Source organism: Sorex fumeus, unplaced genomic scaffold, assembly GCF_029834395.1.
Source record: "Sorex fumeus unplaced genomic scaffold, SorFum_2.1 ptg000072l, whole genome shotgun sequence".
In the NCBI taxonomy this organism is placed as follows: domain Eukaryota; kingdom Metazoa; phylum Chordata; class Mammalia; order Eulipotyphla; family Soricidae; genus Sorex; species Sorex fumeus.
Genome location: NW_026606129.1, coordinates 50768057 through 50791216, shown reverse-complemented (window position 1 = coordinate 50791216; position 23160 = coordinate 50768057). Strand labels below are relative to the sequence as shown.

At 44.4% G+C, this 23160-nt stretch overlaps 1 protein-coding gene across 5 annotated transcripts in view; it reads right to left on the bottom strand.

The window, feature by feature from the left end:
- Positions 1-23160, bottom strand: part of RBM6 (RNA binding motif protein 6) — a 122583-nt gene that overhangs the window by 53467 nt on the left and 45956 nt on the right. For 3 of the 5 annotated variants that reach the window (XM_056129738.1, XM_056129737.1, XM_056129736.1), the window contains one exon: positions 21163-21236. The exons of the other annotated variants lie outside the window; for them this stretch is intronic. In XM_056129738.1, coding sequence (XP_055985713.1) covers positions 21163-21236 — 74 coding nt within the window. The remainder of the gene's footprint in view (positions 1-21162; positions 21237-23160) is intronic. 5 annotated transcript variants of the gene reach the window in all.

Here is a 23160-nt window from a genome sequence, read left to right as displayed (position 1 = left end):
CACGAGCACCATCAGGTGTGCCCTGACTCCCCCCCCACACCCTGCAAAAAGTGTGGTAACAGTGGCATCCATTACCACAGAGCCAACGTTGGAAAACATCACTCCAGTGACTTTGGGGAAGCTGGGATGAGGCATAATCACATAAAAGAAATCACAGCTGCTGTCCACTGTCAATCTTGGTAAACAGTGGGCCAATTAGTGAGCAGTCAACAAGTAAATGTTGCCAAAAAACAAGGCTGCAGCTGTGCCTTCCGTGAGTGTGGTGAAATCTGGTTCCTAAAAAGTTCTGGGGATGGGGCTGGAGCGATAGCACAGTGGGGAGGGTGTTTGCCTTGCACGCGGCTGACCTGGGTTCTATTCCCAGCATCCCATATGGTCCCCCGAGCACCGTCAGGGGTAATTCCTGAGTGCAGAGACAGAAGGAACCCCTTAGCATCGCCGGGTTTAACCCAAAAAGGAAAAAAAAAAAAGTTCTGGGGAAGGGAAAGCTTCCAAAGTAGTAGAAGACCTGAAAAGATTAAGGGTATGGGAGGGGTCGGCTTCCAGGTAGCATAAAGCCATTTATTTATTTTTTTAATTATTATTATTTTTTAGCATAAAGCCATTTAAAAGGTTCATTAAAGGGGCCAGAGTGATGGAATAGTGGGGAGGGTGCTTGCTTTGCACATGGCTGACTGGGTTCGATTCCTGGCATCCCAGAGGGTCCTCCAAACACCGCCAGGCGTGTTTCTGAGCTCAGAGGCAGCAGCAACCCTTGAGCATCACCAGGTGTGGCTTTCCCCCACACACCAAAAAATAATTTACATTAAATGCTGAGTGATTTTCAAATAAAAAAAGGTGGGGGGAAGGATGCAGAGAGTACAAGGTTCAGGCACATGATATGTGTCTTGCACCATGGTCAAGCACGCAAGCACCACAGCCTGATGTCGACCCCCAGTGAGGAACTCAGACAAGGATTTGCAATTCCTGGTCATCCCTCAAGGAAAGGGGATGGGAATAAAAATAAATGTAGGGGCTACAGCAGGTATCCTGCCTAGCAGGTGGCTGACCTGGGTACAATCTGGAGCACACCAAATGGTTCCCTGAGCACTGGCAGGAGTGATCCCTAAGCGCAGAGGCAGGAATAAGCCCTGAGCACTGCTTGGTGTGGCCCAAAACCTAATAAAAATTTTTAAAAAATCAAAATTTAAGGCTGGGGAATTGGGCGATTGCTCAAAGGGCTGGAAACTTTGGGCCTGATCTCCAGCAATGAGCACTGCACTATGAGTAGCTGATAAGCACCACCATGTAACCAGGAAAAAAGAAAAGAAAAGAAAAAACATAATCAAGGCATTGAAGAGATTGCTTATCAGGTTGGAACATATCCTTTGAGCTAATCTTTGAACCCTAGAATCACATAGCCCCCCAAGTAACACCAGGAACAATGTGTAAGCAACAAATTGAGAAGTAGACCCTGAGCACCACAAAGTGTGGTACAAAAACTGAAGAAGAATTACAAGTCAGAGAAACAGGCTGGGCATGTGCAGGACACTGTACAGCTTTCCCAGCACTGCTGGGTGTAGTCACAGTGGCCGCTCGCACCCGAGGAGACACCTCACACCCAAAGAAAATCAGTAACATTCTTAATTCAATCAACATAATTTATCAGATGAGCAAGTTTTTAGGAAGTCACACAAACATACTCAGAGGTGCAAAAGAACACACTTGATAAATCTAAAACTCACTCATAATTTTGAAACACTCAGTAAATGAGGAATAGATGGAACTCACCAACCTGATATAAAACACAGGAAAGGGGAATCCTATAAATGGGGAAAAAAAGCCACATAAAAGATCTCCTACATCATCTGTTATCAGCAGAGTGCAAATTAAAGGAGGGCCAGAGATATAGTACAGGGATTAAAGTATTTATCTAGCATGTGTCTTACCCTGGATCAATCCCAAACACAGTAACACTGCCAGGAGAGATCCCTAAGCATAAAGCCAGGTGTAAGCCAAGAGCATTGCCAGGTATGGATCAAAAACCCGCACTAGCCTCTCCCTTCTTTCCCAAGGCCACAAGATAGCAGGCCCAGTGGTAGAGTGCCTGCCTTACTGGCATACAGACAGACTCAAGTTCCTAGCACTACTTGACAAACACCTATATCCCTGGAAAAAAAGAGATGAAGAAAACGTAAATGAATTTTACTAAATTAAAGAAGCCATTCAATCTATAAAGTCTTGAGTGCATAGACAGAAGTCCTGAGCATTACCAGGTATGGCCCAGAAATGAACACAAAAACACATTTTAAAGAGGAAAACAAAAAAACTTCACTAATTAAAAAGCAATAATAAATGACAGCAGTATAGATGTTAATAGAGACGTTAACTTTTCCTCTTTACACTGTATTCTCCACTTCTCTGCAATAGAATGACTAACAAGCACAGTCAAAAGTGAGTTTATGTGTGTTGGGGGAAGGGCCAGAGTCAGTACAGCAGGTAGGGCGCTTGCCTTGCACACAGCAGACTTGGGTGAATCCAAACCTCGCGTCTGTCCCCTGAGCCTATCAGGAGTGCTATCTGAGTGCAGAATCAGGAGCAAGCCCTGAGCCCAATTGGATATGGACCAGAAACAAAAAAAAAAGTCTCACAAATAAAAAATAGGACACAGGGGGCTGGAGCCGAGTGCCGGGGATCAAACCCAGGTTGGCCTCACGCAAGGCAAATGCCCTACCCACTGTACTATTGCCACAACACCCAATGGAAGAAATGTTTAATAAAATAAGAAAGTATAATTCATAATAAAAATACCTAGTGAATCTTTTCTTATCAAAATGAAATGGGCGGCTGGAGAGGTAGAAGAAGTAGGTAGGGTGCTTGCCATGCAAGCAGCAGACCAGGGTTTGATCAGGAGTGATCTCTGAGCACAGAGCCAGAAGTAAGCACAGAGCACTGTGTAGTGTGGCCCCAAACCCAAAATAAATAAAAATAAATATTTAAAATAAATAAATAGCACTGCACTGTAGCACTGTCCTCCCGTTGTTCATCGATTTGCTCGAGCGGGCCCAGTAATGTCTCCATCATGAGACTTGCTGTTACTGTGTTTGGCATATTGAATACGTCACGGGGAGCTTGCCAGGCTCTGCCATGCGGGCGAGATACTCTCGGTAGCTTGTCGGGCTCTCCGAGAGGGGCGGAGGAATTGAACTCGGGTCGGCTATTACCTTAACCAATGGTCAAAATTAACATACGAGTACAAAACAATGGCTACTACTATTAATTAGAAACTCAGTTCATTTTTTTGTTGTTGTTTTGGTTTTGGCTTCTGGCCCACACCTGGCAGTGTTCAGGTGTTACTCATGGCTCTGTACTTAAGAATTACTACTGCTGGTGCTCAGGGGGTCCGGGGATTGAACCCGGGTTGGCTGTGTGAAAAGAAAGTGCCTTACCCACTGTACTATGTCTCTGGCCCTCATTTATTCTTAAATAAATATATAATATCTAGTCTACATCCCTGTATGAAATTGCTCAGTATTCATTATGCCAATAAAAGTTTGAATAAATTACTTCTAATATTCCTACTGTGATTCAAGACTGACCAGAATTATGCAGCAGAGTAGGTCCCATTTACAATAAAATACTATTATGTTAAGATAAATATAAATATCTTTTACTCTTTTTTTTAAAAAAAAAAGAAGAGTAAAAACTTTGATAGGGATTATATTATTTATTTTATAAAGTAGTTCACAACATTTGATTACATTTTCTATTAAAACACCAGTCCCACCACCATTACACCTTCCCACCACCATATTTCGAGTGTTTCCACCCTGAACCCCAATCTCTGTCCCAAAGCAGAACCGAAATATAGCATTTCACCATAAGGTTGGTTGCCTCCTACTTTGATTCGCATCAAATGTGGTGTGGTACTCTTGGACTATGAGAGAGTGTGTCTCGTTAGCCACAAATGCATGATTCAGGGAAAGGTTCACTCATACCTGAGACTTGGCCCAAACATGTGGAGAGGAGCCGTGAACAGGGCAGTGGCTGGGTTCTGGAGGTTTTCGGCTGCAGGGGCTGGGTCCCTTGGGGCAGGGAGGAGTCCCACCCAGCCCCTTCTGGGGCACCTCGAGTGAAACAACCTGGTGTGGGCACCTTTTACTTTCAGTTTAGCCTCTCAAGCTATTTGATCACTCTGGTCTCAGGTACATGGCTTTGTAAAGTTATATTACTTTTCTTCAGAAAGAAAGCCTGACTGCAAAAACTATGAAAATCAACAGTAGTATTCTATTTATCTTTATCATTTATGTGGGCTGTAGCGATAGCACAGCGAATAGGGCGTTTGCCTTGTACAAGGCCGACCTGGTCGACCGGAGTTCGATTCTTCTGCCCCTCTTCGAGAGCCTGGCAAGCTACCAAGAGAATCTCGCCCGCACAGCAAAGCCTGGCAAGCTACCCGTGATGTATTCGATATGCCAAACACAGTAACAAGTCTCACAATGTTACTGGACCTGCTCGAGCAAACTGATGAACAACGGGAGAATAATGACAGTGACAGTGATCATGTATGTATGTATGAATGTATGATTTGGTTGGGGCTGGAGTGATAGCACAGCGGTAAGGCATTTGCCTTACAAGCAGCCAACATGGCCGACCCGAGTTCGATTCCTCCGCCCCTCTAGGAGAGCCCGACAAGCTACCGAGAGTATCTTGCCCACACAGCAGAGCCTGGCAAGCTACCCGTGACATATTCAATATGCCAAACACAGTAACAACAAGTCTCATGATGGAGACGTTACTGGGCCCGCTCGACCAAATCGATGAACAACGGGAGGACCGTGACCGTGACCGATGATTTGGTTTGTTTTGGACACACCCAGTGGTGCTCTGCACACAGAAATTACCCCTGGCAGTGTTCAGGTGAACATAAGGAATGTCAGGAATCAAAGCTAGGTCAGCTGTGTGCCAGGCAATCACCCTACCCACTAAATTATTGCCCCAGTACCTCAGCAGCAATATTTTTTTTAAATTTATTTATTTATTTATTGAATCGCTGTGGGAAAAATTACAAAGCTTTCAAGTTTAAGTCTCAGTCATGCAAATATCAATCACAATTCCCTTTACCAATACTTATTTTTCACCACGAAGAACCCCATTAAGCCCCCCCCAACCCCCCCCAATGTCTGTGGGGTAGATGAATTCTAGTTAACACTCTACTTTGACTAGCTTCATTGTTTTGATAAAAGTTGCACCATTATTATTTAGACTCCCCCCCCAAAACTCAGCCATGCTGAAAAAGCATTGTGAAATGATCTCAGCAGCAATATTTTAATGTTCTTGAAAAGCCACCTGATGTGGGGGCGACTAAAACCTCATGGGAAGGGGGGCGTTCCAGTCCGTCCTTCACGCCCTACCGAGGTCACCAGTCACCCCCCACGAGCGGCTCTCCAGCACAGCCACGGCCCCAGAAGCACAAGGACTTAATGCAGAACCCCGCAGCTTGGAGCAGAAAAGTGAACGGACTATGCGTTGATCCAGGCCATCAAGTCTGCCGGAGGGGAAAGGGTGTTGCTCCATTCGCCCTCTCCTCTCTGGAAAGAAAGATGGCGGCCACATGGGAGCCTTGTGGACAGCAGGTATGAGCCGGGAGTGTGGGGGCGACTAAAACCTCATGGGAAGGGGGGCGTTCCGGTCCGTCCTTCACGCCCTACCGAGGTCACCAGTTGCCCCCCACGAGCGGCTCTCCAGCACAGCCACAGCCCCAGAAGCACAAGGGCTTAATGCAGAACCCAGCAGCTTGGAGCAGAAAAGTGAAAGGACTACGCGTTAATCCAGGCAATCATTTCTGCCCAGAGGGGAAAGGGTGTTGCTCCCTTCCGCCGTCCTCCCTCTGGAAAGAAAGATGGCGGCCACATGGGAGCCTTGTGGACAGCAGGTATGAGCTGGGGGTTGGGGGCGACTAAAACCTCATGGGAAGGGGGGCGTTCCGGTCCGTCCTTCACGCCCTACCGAGGTCACCAGTTGCCCCCCACGAGCGGCTCTCCAGCACAGCCACAGCCCCAGAAGCACAAGGACTTAATGCAGAACCCAGCAGCTTGGAGCAGAAAAGTGAACGGACTATGCATTGATCCAGGCCATCAAGTCTGCCGGAGGGGAAAGGGTGTTGCTCCATTCGCCCTCTCCTCTCTGGAAAGAAAGATGGCGGCCACATGGGAGCCTTGTGGACAGCAGGTATGAGCCGGGAGTGTGGGGGCGACTAAAACCTCATGGGAAGGGGGGCGTTTCGGTCCGCCCTTCACGCCCTACCGAGGCCACCAGTTGCCCCCACGAGCGGCTCTCCAGCACGGCCACAGCCCCAGAAGCACAATGACCTAATGCAGAACCCAGCAGCTTGTAGCAGAAAAGTGAAAGGACTACGCGTTAATCCAGGCAATCATTTCTGCCCAGAGGGGAAAGGGTGTTGCTCCCTTCCGCCGTCCTCCCTCTGGAAAGAAAGATGGCGGCCACATGGGAGCCTTGTGGACAGCAGGTATGAGCCGGGAGTGTGGGGGCGACTAAAACCTCATGGGAAGGGGGGCGTTTCGCTCCGCCCTTCACGCCCTACCGAGGCCACCGGTTGCCCCCCGCGAGCGGCTCTCCAGCACGGCCACGACTCCAGAACACAGAAACCAATTTCTTAACTATCTGACTTTCAGTAGAAATACTTCCAGGGTCAATAGGTAAAATAGCAGAAATCCAAAACCAACATTTAATTCTTGAACCCAGCTGTAGAAAGCAAATCACTTCACAATGCTTTTTCAGCATGTCTGATTTGGGGGGGGGTAAACTCTAAATAATAGTGGTGAATCTTTTATTGAAACAATGAATCTAATCAAAGCAGATAGAGTGTTAACTAGAATTCATCTGCCTCACAGGGACGGGGAGGGGTGGGGGGTGGGGTTTTATTGGGGTTCTTCATGGTTAAAAATAAGTATTGGTAAAGGGAAATGTGTTTGATATTTGCATGACTGAGACATAAACCTGAAAGCTTTGTAACCTTTCCCACAGTGATTCAATAAATAAAAAAAAAAAAAGGAAAAAAAAAAAAAAAGAAAAGCCACCTGATACGTGAGGTATAATCCATTTAGAGAAATCTCAACTTGTCTATTTCTTTTTTCCAGAATCTGCTACCAAATGTATTATCTACTGGTCCCTTTCCCTGCCTGTCCCCTCACCCCTCCAACCCACCGCCTCCAACTCACAGGTTCGTCTGTTAGAAAACAGTACCCTTTAGCCAGATCTCACGCTGATTCCAAAAATCGTCTTTGATTATTTAAGGAACTTATTCTGGTCAATACATTAAATAAGTCTAGTTCTAAAGCTTCCATCTCAGACTGGGAAAGTGCCCTGCATGTGGTTTTCATCCCTGGTACCTGAGGCACTACTAGGTGTGGTCCCTCATGAGGCAGGAGAGCATTTAAGAGTTCAGGGAATCACAAGTTACCCTGAGCACCACAGGGAGCAACCCCCAGAGCGTACAGCCGAGAGTAGCTCCCAAGTCCAACAGAATATGCACCCCCCCCAAGTAAATAAAAACTAAAAACCAGTAACAACAACAAAAAAACCGCAAGCCAAAAAAATCAACCATCCTATCCCCAAATTACAGGTCTAGTTAAACAGAAGCTGAGCCTACATTCTCAGTGTTCTTACCTTCACTTTCAACTTCTCACTTTGTTAGGACTGGGAGGAAGGGAAAGAGAAAGATAATTCATTTTAAGCCAACCCAGTGCAAGATCTCTTTAGCTAAACCCAAGTCAATCGAGGGCTTCTCAACCTAAACACTACTGACATTTTGGGTAGGTGATGTTCATTATGGGTGGTGGTATGGTGATGTTCATTATGCAAGGCCAAGCCTGGCAAACTAGCTGTGGTGTATTCGATATGCCAAAAACAGTAACAATAATAGGTCAATAATAGGTCTCATTCCCGACCCTGAAAGAGCCTCCAATAAGTTGGGAAAGACGAGTTCAGAGAGGCTGCTAAAATCTCAGGGCTGGAATGAATGGAGACTGGCGCTCACTTGAGTAAATTGATGAGTGATACAGTGATGGGGCTTTATGTGTACTGTAGACTATTGAGCAGCACCCATGGCCTCTACCCACTATCATTATCAACAACCCAAAATGCCTCCAAACACTGACAATTGTTCAATGACTGAAAAGAGAAGGTGTTAAAATCACCTCTTCTATACCATTAAGGCCTGAGGACTGTCTTACAATAATTGTTATCAGGTCAGTAGAAGCAACTTTTCCTTTTGTCCTCCCCACAGCCTGCCATCCTCCCCCCAACCCCGCTGCTGTACTTGTTGATCAAATGCCGATTAGTATGTAATTAATTTATTTGTGTATCAGGGATCCAAATGGCAGCTGTCACACGAATCCATCTTTGTTGGAGCTCCAACACTTCACAGCCTGCAAGAATGAAGAGTTTGAATCTGGCTCTATTACCCACCTCTCAGTCCCAAACTCAGTCCCAGGAGAGATCCTGTCCAATGCCATTTGTTTAGCAAGGAATCCTCTTAGAAACATGGTCAGATAGCATACACACCAATCACTTGCCAAGGCAACCACTCAACCCACCAAAAATTAATACATCTTCCTCCACCAAAGAGCACCTTGAACCACTGAGGGGAGGCACGACAGAATATAAGTTAAATAACTCTTTTTAGGACACGGGAATCACTGTTATTCAAAAATCCTCCACATTTCAGACAGGTGTGTGTGAACACTGCATCTTAAGGGTGTGATGAAAAAACAAGCACAGTGATGAAGAAACAGTGCACAACCATGGCCAGATTGTGAACCCAGGAGACAAGTGGGAGTACTATGATAAACCCTGTAGAACACCTTAATCAGAGTGCGCATATGTACCAAAATGAACTACAGGAGTGTGACTTTGGTGAGCATATGTGTAGCCTTGAAGAGATGCTCAAAGGATTGAAGACAAGCTCTGCGTTTGCTTTTTTGTTTTGGGGTCACACCCAGTGGTGTTCAGGAGACCATATGTGATACTGGGGACTGACCTGGGTCAGCTGCGTGCAAGGCAAGTGCCCTACTCACTGTAGTATCTTTTCTGGCCCTGGGCCACATGTTTTGTATGCAGGAGGCCCAGGTTGAATCCCAAGCACTACCTGGTCACCCAAGCACAGAGCCAGGACTAGCCCCTGAACATCCGGGTATGGTTCCCAAAAACAAAAGAACCACCACCACCACCACCAACAAAAACCCAACCTAAAACAATATGCAATCCATAGTGAGCGTCACAACTAAATATGTGAGCCCTACAAGCAAGCTTGTGGATGACTCTTGGTTAATGCAACATCGACTAAGGAAGGGAAGGAGGGCTAATAGTTCAGCAATAGAAAATAGTAATATTTTAACATATGGGGAAACTGGGTACAATGCAGGAAATCTCTGTGCTTTTATAACTCTGTAGCTAAAATAGTGTTTTGTTTTTTTTGCTTTTGCTTTTTGGGTCACACCCAGCAATACTCAGGGGTTACTCCTGGTTCTGCACTCAGGAATGACTCCTGGCGGTGCTTGGGGGGTCCATATGGGATGCTGAGAATCGAACCTGGGTCGGACACATGCAAGGCAAACACTCTATCCGCTGTGTTATTGCTAAAGTCCCTAAAATAGTTTAAAAATAATGAAATGTACAGAAACACATATCCCAACTCTCATGTATTTATAATGATTGAGAACTGCCTACCCAGATTTTTTTAGTGACTTGTGATTCTCTAGACTTCATTTTATTACTTACTAAAAGTTTCAAAGACCGGAGTGAATGTTGGTTTTTTACAACCTGAATTTTTTATACAACCCAGGAAAGCTGTGACTTCATAGTTTTTAAGTCCAGGCTCCTGTTTTTGTCCATAATTAGAGAAATAATCAACTATAAGCATTGCAATTACCAGAGTTGTATGAATTGGCCTGCTGATAATTATAGAAATAAAAGGAAACTACACATAAGCTGGCTGATAAATTCAGTTCTCAGATGCTAAGTTCTAGGATCATCCTGGAAAGAAAGCCAAAGGTGAGAGCTTTTACATTCTGAATCTACACACTTTACATATTCAGTTATTTCAGATTTTCAGTTGAGTAGTAAAGTCAGTAGAGCTAAGTGTTACCTTATCATTTAATGTATTTTATTACATTATTATCTTATTAATACATCTTATTATCTCGTTCTTACTTTGGAGAATCCAGCAGGCTACCAAGGGTGTCCTGCTCGCACAGCAGAGTCTGGCAAACTTCCCACGTCATACTCAATATGCTAAATACCAGTAACAATGATGGGTCTCATTCTCCTAACCCTGAAAGAGCATTGAATATAGCTCTTTTAAAATCCCAGGGCTAGAAAGAAGGAGACGTTACTGGTGCCTGCTCGAGGCAATCGACGAACAACAGGATGATCGTGATCATGATCCCTGAATAGTGAATTTTATGGGAGTAATGAACATGTTCTCAAAATTAGATGAGAGTTGTATCCATTGGTAAATTTAGTAAAAAGTCATTGACTAGTACATGTGTTCATCCTGATTCAATCCTGGCACAATACGTGTCCCTCAAGTACTGCCCAAGCACAGAGTCAGGAATATCCACCAAATGACAACTGCGTATAGCCTCTAAATAATCACTGGATGAATTTTATGACATTACCAAAACTGGCAGGAGGAAAGCTTGGGCCACCCAAATTATGAACCCAGTGGTGCTCAGGGCTTACTGCTGGCTCCATGCTCAGGGATCACTTCTGGCAAGGCTTGGGTGATAATATGAGGTACCAAGGATTAAACCTGGGTCAGCTCCATGCAAGACAAACACCTTACCTGCTGTATTAGCCCTCTGGCTTTTATAATTTTCTTTTACTTTCCTTATTTCTGGAGATACCAGGGATCAAATGCAGGGCTTCACACATGTAAGACAGGTAAAAATTACTGAACCACAACCCCTGGTTAATAATTTTTATTAGAAGCGGGGGTGCTAGAGAGATGGTGGAGTGGGTCTTGCGTGTGGCTGACCTGGATTTGATCCCTGGCACCCCATATAGTCCCCTGAGCACTGTCAGGATTGATTCCTGAACACCAAGCGAAGAGTAAGTCCTGAACACTGGTGGGTGTGGCCCCCAAACACAACTAAGAGTGGGGGGAGGAAGGGCCAAGGAGATAGTTCAAAGGGCTACAGCACATGGTTTGCATATGGAAGCCCCATGTTTTTCACCACCACATGGTCCCCCAAGCACCTCTGGAAGACTAGCCCCTAGAACGAGCCTCTGTCCCCGTCAACTCCCCAGCTTTGAGCTTTATGTAACAAATCCAGAAAACCAGGAAGATTCATTCCAGCACCTGCAAATAGTTCAGTGACAGAAATACCACTGTTAAAAAACAGCATATTTGCTTTAAAATAACCCTTCATTGCTAACTTATGAATACTAAAGCAGAACGCTCACTGAACCACACTGTGCAACCACAGTGGGCACTGACTTCAGATGTGGTTATTATCACCTTCCAGATTAATACCTGAGGGCTGTCAGAACAGTACTAGCCAACCCTGTTCAGGTTCAGTCCAGACATTCCAGTCTCTTGGGAGAGCATCAAGTCATGGAACAGTGTGAACCAGCAGCCACTCAAATCAGAACTATCACTCTCCTAGGAGATGGCTGAGAAAGCAAGGAAAAGAACCTCCACCAAGCACTGTACTCTTTGAGAACATTCCAGAGAACATTCCAGATGTCAGCCCCTTTACATGCATGACAGACTCTAAGGTTGGCACAGCAGCTCTGAAGTGGGCAATATGATTTTTCCTCCTCTGGGGGTGCTGCTCAGGTTTACTCCTGGCTCTGTGCTCAGGGATCAGTGCTGGCAGTCTCAGGGGAGTATACGGGGAGAACTGAGTGGGCAAATGCCCTACCTCCAGTACTATCATCTCTCAGCTCTACTCCTCCATGCAATCCGCAAACATCAAGGGGAGGTGAAGCAGAGGAAGCGTTCATTGGGCTAGAGTGCTGCACTGTACAGAGGAGCTCTGGGTTTGATTCCTGACACATACCCCCGATCACTGCCAAATGTGGCCCCAAAACAAAAATAAAAACAAAATAAAAATCAAACGTTGAAAAATAAGGGCCGAGAGAATCCAGGAAGGTAAGGCACTTGCCTTGCAGTGGCCAACTCCAATTTGATTCCTGCGTATTCATACAGTTCCCAAACTCACCAGGAGTGATCCCCTGAGTGCAGAGCCAGGAGTAAGAACAACACTGAACTCTGGTGTGACCCCAAAACAAACAAAAAACTGAGGCACTAGATAGACAGTACTGCTGATAAAGCACGTGTCTTGCATGATGCCGATCTGGGTTTGATTCCTGCAACCCTTATGGTGCCCTGAGCACTGCGAGGGTGATTCCCTGAGCACTGCTAAGTGTGGTCAAAAAACAAAAACAATTTTTTTTGAAAAAAAAATTAAGTCAAATATTAACTAAACATACAAACCAGAAGAAATTATGGGAATATAAAAGTAGAAGGCTGAAATATACGGCACATTCCCAACTTAAGACTAATTAAGAACTGGGGCTGAAGCAATAATACAGCAGGTAGGTCATTTGCCTTGCATGCAGCAAACCCAGGTTCAAGCCCCAGCATCCCACAAGGTCCTCCAAGCACTGCCAGGAATAATTCTTGAGAGTAGGGCCAGGAGTAACCCTTGAGGAACACTGAGTGTGATCCAAAAAGCCAAAAAAAAAAATAGACACATTAAGAACTAATTACTTCAATACAAAGCAACCATGATATACAACAAAAATAAGTATCTAAGTATAAAGGCTAGACAGGTAACTCAACTGAGAAGACACAGTGTGAGACTATAAGGTTCCCTGAGCACAACTACAAGCAATCTGAGAGCACTGAGCCAGGAATAGCCCCTTAACATCACAGGTATGGCTCCCAACAAAACTATATCTATATCTATATGCACCTCATCAGAGTAGACATATTAGAAGTTCTCATTAAAATTGCCAAATGGGGAACTGGTGATACAGTACATTGGGTAGGGTTGCCTTGCATATAGCCAACCCAAGTTTGATCTCTGACATCCCATATGGTCCGGTCCTACAAGCCCAGAGGCAGAGCCAGGAGCAACCCCTGAGCATTGCCAGTTGTGGCCAAGAAAACAAAAACAAAACAAACAAAAAAGTCTGCCAAATGGGGTCAGAGCAATTGTACAGTGGGCAGGGCAATTGTATTGCACAGAGCTGATCAGGGTTCAATCCTGACAAGACATGGTCCCTCCAACCCTGCCAGGAGAGATTCCCTCAGTAGAGCCAAGAGTTAGCCCTGAGCAATGCCAGGTGTGGCCCCAAAACAAAACAAAACTTGCCAAATGAGTACTAACATGTGACTCAAACCCCATTCAATTTTTAAATCCTTCTGAAAACACCAAGTCCCAGAGAACAGGAATCTTCAATAACTGTTGATTCAGAATTGGTGAGATAGTTCACAAACTGAAGTGGATGCAGGAGGTCTTAGGCTTGGTCCCAAGAATAGTATAGTGTCCTGAGCCCGGCTGGTGGTGATCATCCCTTTATCCTTATTGTGTTTGGCCATCATTCCCAGCAGAACTCAGAGAATCATGCAGAGTTGGGGATCAAACCTGGTTCTCCAGTTCCAAAGCATATTACATGTGCTCAGTCCTTTGAACTATCTTCCAGCCTATAACCCCATCAAAAGAATTTTTCTTCTTGGTTCAGAGACAGTACAGAGGTTAATAGGTGCTTGCCTTGCATATCACTGATGCTGGCACAATCCCCAGAACTGCATATGGTCCCCAAAGCACAGTTAGTAAAGAATCCGGAGCACTGGTGGGTATGGCCAACTCTCTCACCCAACTAAAAACCTTTATTGCTTTATATTCATTTTATTTATTTGGAAGAAGGGATTTGGAGGCCATATCCAGGCACTCATGACTTACTGCTCCTCGCTCCATTCTCAGAAATTACTTTTTTTTTCTTTTTGGGTCACACCTGGCGATGCTCAGGGGTCACTCCTGGCTCTGCACTCAGGAATTACCCCTGGCAGTGCTCAGGGGACCAGATAGGATGCTGGGAATTGAACCTAGGTCGGCGGCGTGCAAGGCAAACGCCCTACCCACTGTGCTATCGCTCTAGCCCCTCAGGAATTACTTCTGGTGGTGCTTGGGAAACCACATATAGTACTAGGGATCGAATTGGGGTTGGCCACATGCAAGGCCAAGTGCATTAACCCCTATATTATTTCTCTGATCCTGTCCTCTTTTTTTCATTTTTGGGGCCACACCCAGCAGTGCTCAGGGTTTATTCCTGGCTCTGCACCCAGGGAGGACTCCTGGCAGTGCTTGAAACCATATGTGGTGCACAGATCAAACCCAGGTTGGCCACATGCAAGGCACGCAGCCTACCCACTGTTCTATCACTCTTGCTCTGACAGTGGCATTTTAGAATGAATTTTCCTTTCTCATTCCCTCCAACATCTAAACTGAAATCCAACAGTGGAAGTGAAGTGGAAGTTTTGAGGAAGAGCAGCATGACTAAAGTCACAAGTTTTAAAGCTAAGCTCTGGTCAGGATGCCACATTCTTCTAAGTAGTTTTAGGGTTGGGTACAGACCAGCGTATTTGGTATTTCCCAAAGCAAGCAAAACTGCTCCCGCAGAGGGTGCTGGAATAAGAGGGGGAGGGAAGGCTGAGGTAACCCCTAGTTGTGTGGCATTTTCTTATTTATTCTCTAAAGATAAGGAAAATAGATTTCTAGGGGTTGGGAGGTACAGGGTGCTGAGTGACTTTTTCTAAAAAGGGGACTGAAAGCCAGAAGTTGGGAACCTCTGGTTTAGACAAAATTACAACCTTGCAGGAATTTATAAAGATTATTTTTTAATTGCTTAGAATGCAAATAATTTAAATATTGATGTCTTTTATTCAGTTTTATCTCATTGCTACAAACATATATGATTAAGCAAATTGGGTCTTCACTTCCCTCCCACCCACCCACCCCCTGGCAACCTCATTGCATAAATTATCTTCCCATTCCATAAAATCTAAGCTTCTCCTATTGATTTCATTTCATTTTATTTGGTTTTAGCTTATTTTTGGTTCCTAAGGCAGAGTCCACTGTGCTCAGGGATCGGCCCTGGGTCAGTCAGGTACAAAGCAAGCATCTTACGCGTATACTACCTCTCTGGTTATTGACCATTTAAGTCAAAAGTGCATATACCATGTAAGATTTGGTTTCATCACAATATATTCACAAATATCGTGGCCATTCTATTTGAAAATCCAAATTCTCAAATTTTGTGACACAAAAACACTACAATTTTCACTTTCCACACAAGAAAAAGTCAATCTCTAGAGAAATTTTCCTGTTTTGTGAAGCATCCTTCTTGCATTTTATAAAGCAACTTTGTCACACAGAGGGATAATCTTCACCTAAAGGTGATGCTAAGAAAGATGAATAGGGTCTGGAGCGACAGCACAGCGGGTACGGCGTCTGCCTTGCATGCGGCCGAGCCGGGTTCGATTCCCAGCATCCCATTTGGTCCCCCGAGCACCGCCAGGAGTAATTCCTGAGTGCAGAGCCAGGAGTAAACCCTGAGCATTCCCCGGTGTGACCCAAAAAGTGGGAAAAAAAAAAGAGAGAAAGATGAATAAAAAACTCCAGACAGGGATTTGTCTCCCAGGCATTTCAGTGACTATTTGACTATAAAGAAACAAGTAACAAATATCACATCTACAAACTCCAGAATATAAAAACGTTAATTTCAACAGACCCAGTGCCAACAGTCTGAGAGAGCAAGTCTCAGCACTGGGTGCCCCTAAGAAGATAGATATTTTAACAGAACCGCCCATTCCCTTCTCCAAGGTTCACACAGTGGCACATGCCACAGAGAGGAGAATCACCTCCATCCACAGGGGCCAGGACAACACAAATAGGCATGAAAAACACTGCAAGAAATACCATCCACAAAAGAAGTGAAATAAAAGGTGTCTGTAAAGTATGAGTGACAGACCTCAATTGGAAATTACTGTCTCGACAAGGCCCTGAGGAGTGCCAGCCCAGGGCACTGCTGCAGTGCAACAGCAGAAACAAGAAAAGGGTTATCGGGGTCCAGGTTATCATCTAAATAAGTTCTCTATAGAATCTATTCCCCTCAATATTTGACAAAGCTGGCATAAAGCACATCCATTCCCTATTGTGGTCTTAAGTATTAGTCAAAGATAAATAAATGGCATTTTGGGGCTGGAGTGATAATACAGCAGGTGGGGCGCTTGCTTTGCATGTGGCCACATGGGTTTGATCCTCAGCGTCTCATATGGTGCCCTGAGCACTGCCAGGTGTGACTACCCCCTCAAAAATCAAACAAACAAAAAAACCTAATCTCCAAGTACAGTCAGATGTGACCCCAAAACTAAACAAAATATAAATCTCAGTAAAATGCATTTCAAAGAAACTTCTGAAGCAGCACGCACAAGCATAAGCACACACACAAATGCACATATCATCAGAGGTGCCCAGTAAGTGGCAACCCAATTTGGCAAGTAAAAATTGAAGTGAGGTAGAAAGGCTCAGCAGACAGAGATATTTATCTTCCATAAACCGTGCTTAATGCTCTCTGAAGATAAGGCCTTCTCTCATCACGTTCCTCTCTTTCCTAGGATTCTAAATGACACTGCCTTTTCAAGCTTGACAGAGCCACACATCCATTTTCTTTTAAAAATAGTTTTAATAAGCTCCAGATAGAAAAATAAATTATTCTGACTGGAAATTACTTGGCATGAAGAAGAGGAGCGGTGATATCTGCCTAATCTTAAATGCTTACTAGTTATCAAATGCTACACTAAGTATTCTGCATGCAATATTCACCTGGAGCCACTGCTCAAATGTAGTAGCGCTCTGTTCAAAAAGCTTTCCTGAGGACCCCGAATGAAACTGTCCTCATCAGAGATAGCTGAGGGGACAGGGGCACATGCCTTGTATGTACAAGGAGTCAAGTTCAATTCCTCACATGGCCCCCAGCATCAACAGGGGCAGCCATGGAGGCCCCCCTACCCCCAGCGGTACCAAGATACTGGCCCTGAGAATTAGACCATTTGGCCCAGGTCAAGGATAGCCAGCAATAGTCCTGGGAGTCTTCTGAGCACTGTTGCAAAGACCCCAAAACAGACAACTGCCCCCGTAAAGCATTTTCTCAATACCACACTTATCCTTAGAGTACTCAGCAGTAATATAGAGTAATTTAAACTTTCCTACTTGCTTATGCTTTATCCTATCACTAAGACAGAAGTTACATAGTCTGGCTTGTTTATGGAAGCATCTTTACCATCTGGCAGTCATGAATGTATATCATTTAATCCACTCCAGAATCTGATGCACTGGTAACAAAGGGACAGTGACTGAGGGAAGTCAAGATACTTGCCAAATAACCCAATAGGAAGCAGTAAAATATATGACTGAAGGACCCACATTCTTTTCTATGCCATACTGCCAAATAAACACATTTCATGCTCAGAATTCTTTCCATGAAATTACTAGCATTCACCCTGAGTCCTAAAAATGAATGCTAACTGGACCTGAGGAGAGTGCCAGGGCTTACAGTGCCTGTCACGCAAGCATATGGCCACGACTTGAACTCCCATGTCCCACATGTGCTAATAAGCCTGGTCCTGACTGGTCTCGGTCTCACAGCACCTGGCAGCTCTGTTGTTTGTGATCTCCAGCACCACAAGCCATAAGCGATTTTCAGCCACGCCCCAGTCAGGTGTCTGAAAACACCACATAAAGGGGTGTAACCACTGGCGAGTACTACAGGGACAAGGTGTATGAGCAGCAGGACCAGGGAGTATGACCACTGACTGCTCTGTGAGCACTGCAGTGACTCCTGGCAAACACAACAGCTAAAAACATAAGACCATCATACCAGGATGTCCATAATGCTGACTCACTGCAGCAGCAGCAACAAAAACAAAGGACAAGGGTGAGAAGAAGAAAATTATTATTTTTTTTTTGCTTTTTGGGTCACATCCTGCGATGCTCAGGGGTTACTCCTGGCTCATGCACTCAGGAATCACTCCTGGTGGTGCTCGGGGGACCATATGGGATGCTGGGAATTGAACCTGTATCGGCCATGTTGGCTGCGTGCAAGGCAAACGCCCTACCCGCTGTGCTATCATTCCAGTACCAGAAGAAGAAAATGTTTTTAAAAAGAGTTGCACTCCTTTCACAGTCACCTGTACCATAGATCAGGATACTCACTTCTCTCCTTGTCATTTTCAGTTTTGGGTCATAACAGGGGCACTCAGGGATCACTCTTAGTGGGACTCAGGTGACTATATGGGGTGTCGGGGATCAAACCCAATTCAGCACCATGCAAGGCACGTGCCTTATCTGCTATACTATCTCTCCAGCCCCATAATTTCTCCCCCTTTTTTTTTTTGCTTTTTGGGTCACACCTGGCCATGCTCAGGGGTTACTCCTGACTCTGCACTCAGGAATTGTTCCTGGCAGTGCTTGGGGACCATACTGGATGCTAAGGATTGAACCTGGGTCTGCTGTGTGCAAGGCAAATGCCCTACTTGCTGTACTGTATCTCCAGCCCCGTAATTTATCTTCTTATGAGTCTACCCCATCCTTACTCACATTTCTTAATTAAAACTATTACATTTGTTTATTTTGTCACACCTGGCCATGCTCAATGCTTACTCCTGACTCTGGGATCACTCTTGACAGTGCTCTGGAAATCATATATGGTACTGAAACCAGGTCAGCTACATGCAAGGCAAGGTGCCTTAAGGTATGATCTCATTTTCAGTATTCTGGTCCAAACAAATTTTTCTTTTTTTTTGCTTTTTGGGTCACACCCGGCAATGCACAGGGGTCACTCCTGGCTCTGCACTCAGGAATTATACCTGGCAGTGCTCAGGGGACCATATGGGATGCTGGGAATCGAAGCTGGGTTGGCCGTGTGCAAGGCAAACGCCCTACCCGCTGTGCTATCACTCCAGCCCCCACAAAATTATTTTAATAAAAATGAAATACATGGAAACACATGCTAATTTGGGGGGTGTGTGTGTGTCTGTGTGGTGCTAGGGATTGAATTTGGGGGTCTTGCACAACAAGACATGCGTCCTACCACTGAGCCATATCACCAGCCCTAAAAATGAACTGAGTCATGAAGTCTGTGCAGATCTGCAAGAAAGGATTCTGCTTGTGACAAGGAGGTAGTTTCGAGGGGTAGAGTGCATACTTCATGTGTAAGAGGAACTGGGTTCAGTCCCCAGCACCCAACTCCACTCCAACCAAAAAAAATTCAAAATAAAAATGTCTGCTCTTGGGGCTGGAGTGATAGCACAGCGCGTAGGGTGTTTGCCTTGCACACGGCCAACGCGCGTTTGATTCCCAGCATCCCATATGGTCCCCTGAGCATCGCCAGGAGTGATTCCTGAGTGCAGAGCCAGGAGGAACCCCTGTGCATTGCCAGGTGTGACCCAAAAAGAAAAAATAAATAAATAAAATGCCTGCTCTAGTTCTATTTTACATTTCACCCTTTTGGGGGGTTGGATAATTTAGAAAGGATTTTATTTGGGAATGGAGGGAAGAGCAAGTTAAAACACAATAGTGTTATTTTCAAGATCAAACATTAAGTGACATACGGGTGTTAAAAATAACACCCAAATGGGGGAGATAATTCAAAGAACTGAAGTACTTGTTTTGTTTGCATGCTAGAGCCCTGGAGTCTGACCACCTGAGCACTACTGGATGTAGCCAAACTAATGGGTGGGGGGTAGAGCAACACATTCCCCCATTTCTACTAAAAATACAGAACTGGGAGAATAGGTTAAAAAAAAAAAGCTTTGCTATGACCTTTCTATGTTTTTTCATTGACAAAATAATTTAGTAGAGTGGAAAAAGAATTAATGACTATTTACTGGTAAGATCTAGATGCTTATGAAATGACTGAGTGTTCTCAAATGAGTACAGGCTGTCAGAATGAAATCAACCATAAGCACAGAGAATGAGACCTTCTTCTTCTCTCCAAATACTGGCAGGCAGCACAGCATTCTGATGCTTAATTAGTATGTGTTAAATGACTGATTCAAGGGATACTGAACAAGTCAGAAAGTAAGAACTGTACATAGTTCTGATCCAGTCATTCTCTAAGGACCTGGCAATATGACTAATAGGTAGGTAAGCTATATCATAACTTCCCCCAATTATTGCTTGCTCCCAAAACATAGCCAACAAAGGGAAAAGGTTACATGTAAACAGCTATGTTGTATGGAACAAAATTGAAAAAACGGCATTAGGTTATGTAAGAAGAATTCTCATGTGAGAGAACTCTTTTCCGATCATCCTTAAGAGTCTGGTGAAACGAGTGGGTACAAAAAAAATGAAACTACATTGCTAAGTTTCTTTTTCCCACTCTTCAGATGGAGGAACTAAAAACCAAGGAAAATAAATCCTCCCAAGGAAATATGACAAGAAGGAGTCTACCCATATCATAATTTCACCCAGAAATATCAGACAGGATTCATTTACAATCTCACATTGTTCTTAGATGGAAAGCTGAAAATATATGGATGAATCAGCTCAGGCGATAAGCAGTCAAACACTTGAGAATGACACTCCAATTTGCAGAGAACAATGACAAATGCAACAAATTTTAACACATCTCTTTCCTCCCTGATGGCCCTCTTGGAAAAATCAGCATGTGCAGGCGAGTCTGCATGCCATAGGTCCTGGCCACCAGTGGAACTGCCATTACTTTAGATATGAATCTTAAGCATTGGCCTAGAATTGTTGTGTCAGGCAGATCCTTGGAATAATCAAGGTTCATCCCTTGCATCAGGATCCCCATCTCAGTCACACACCAAAGAAAAGAACTCCAGGTCTATCATTTTTTTCAGTCTCTTCTCAGAATCTAATCCAACTACGACTGGATGCTAGTTTTGAAAATGCACTTTCTGCCTACTCACTTGTCGAGAGAAACTTCCCAGTATACTGCTTTTTGGCTGAAGTGTGGTATGCTCCAAATATAGATTTCTGGCACCTTCCCGACGCTTAAAACCCTCCCTCCCCATACATGAAAAATATATCCTTTCAGCATCATTTGACCGAAGTATAAAGCAACCTGGTTGGCCTCCATGCATCCGATGGCATCTTCCAAGAGTGAAAACTCCACGCAGACATAGCCATAGTCGTAACCTGGGGACAGCATTTAAATACAGACGGGAGTGGTGTTAGTGCCTTGCAAACACAAAAGACACACTTAAATCCCCTGTTCCTGCACCCCTTAAACATAAGCCCTCCCATCTAATCCCTCTCTCCCCTAAGCTAGGCAAAGCTACTACCCCAAACAGAAAAAAGTGCTCAAAGAGATGTTTCTGAGAAATCCCCAAATGGCTTTTATATTAATCAAGAAGATCCTTAGCTGGCTTTACCACAGGTGATCTGGCAAGGGTGCCCCAGAATTGGGTAATCCCACAGAAAGTTCAAGTGGGGACCCGAAACATTTTAACCACAGGCCGAATCTGCTGGAAAAATCAAGTCAGTAGAACTGAAAAGCATCTGAGGGGAAAAATAAAAAAGGTATCCCGAGAAAGGAAGGAGAAGCAGTTATCCCAAAACTATGCTAATAGTCACCACTTTTCAAGCAGAAACCACCTTCAAAGACAGAAGTGCTGACAGACTGAGGAAACTATTCTGTTTGGATACCACAGGAAGCTTCTGGTTGGCAGGGGACAGACCATTTCAGGTCTCCTCTTTTTTCCTTGTTTCAACTCAAGTCATAAAACAGCTAAAATCTTTATGAAAGGAAGAAGGTGTAAAAGCACAAATGAGTACAAATAGTTGGGTAAAAAACTGTGCGTATGCACGGGTGGGTGGTGGAGTAGGCTGAGGGAGAGATAGCAGTTGTTAGCAATCAACATGTGTTCAAGAACTATATATTATTAGAGTTCTAAATCGCATGTACCCTTCCACCCTTTTCCTGAGCAGGTATCATCTGTGGCACTAAGACCCATGAAATTAGGAAATCATGGGATTTACAGGCTACTAAAATCTAACAACAACTCCTACTATAATTTTCCCAGATACTGTCACCATACAGTTACAAAAAATATATTTTCCTCAAAACAACACTCAACAAGTTGCTTCCATGGTTCCTCCACAACCTGATACGATAAAGAAATGCATACTTAGAATCAACATCACGCAAGTGAAGTAAGACAAAGGGGTTCTGATGAGAAAAAACACAAAATCCATAAAACCTACAAAAATTCTGAACAAGAGATAATACATAATAACAGGAAATGAGTATCTCTAAATCAAGGTTTCTATCAAAGCCTCCTCCCACCCAAAAAAAGCACCAAAAACAAAAACAACAAAAATGGAGGCTGGAGAGATAGTACAGTGGGAAGGGCACTTGTCTCGCACGAAGTCAACTAAGGTACCATCTCCAGAACCCCATATGGTCCCCCAGCCCACTGGGAGTTATTCTTGAGTTCAAAGCCACAAGTAAGCCCTGAGCACTGACAGTATGGCCCCCCAAACGAACCCACCCCCACCTCCAAGCACAATAGAAAAAAAATTTTTAAAGACTAAACTTGAAGTAAATTACATTCTTTGCTATAGTGTATGAAACATTCCTTGTTTCTGATAAAATGTTATAATGTATAGGAAGATTCTTGCTCTGAATTTTAGAAAATTACTTGAAAGGTCCTCGAAACGTGAGCTATGACCACAGACTGAGAGATACATTCTCTACCTAGTTTGACCACTTTGATCAACAGATTAAGACCTGAAATCACTATTTAAACTTACCATAAAAATCAATGGTGTCTCAGACTTTATATGAAAAAATAAGACTACTTTAAAGAGAAGCATATTACTTAAAGACATTCCTTAATTCCTTTAAAGCGGGCTCTCTTTTTCTTTTTTCTTTTTGAAAGGAAGCCCCCAAGCAGTTCTCAGGCACTGGGAACAATACTCCCAGTGAGACTTAGCCAACTGTTCGGGCTCAGCCGGGGATGACGGAGGCCAGCAGGGACATCTGGGCAGTGCTGGGGAAAAGCGAGGTTTTGTTTGGGGGCCACACCTGGCAGTGCTCAGGGCTAACTTCTGGTGCTGC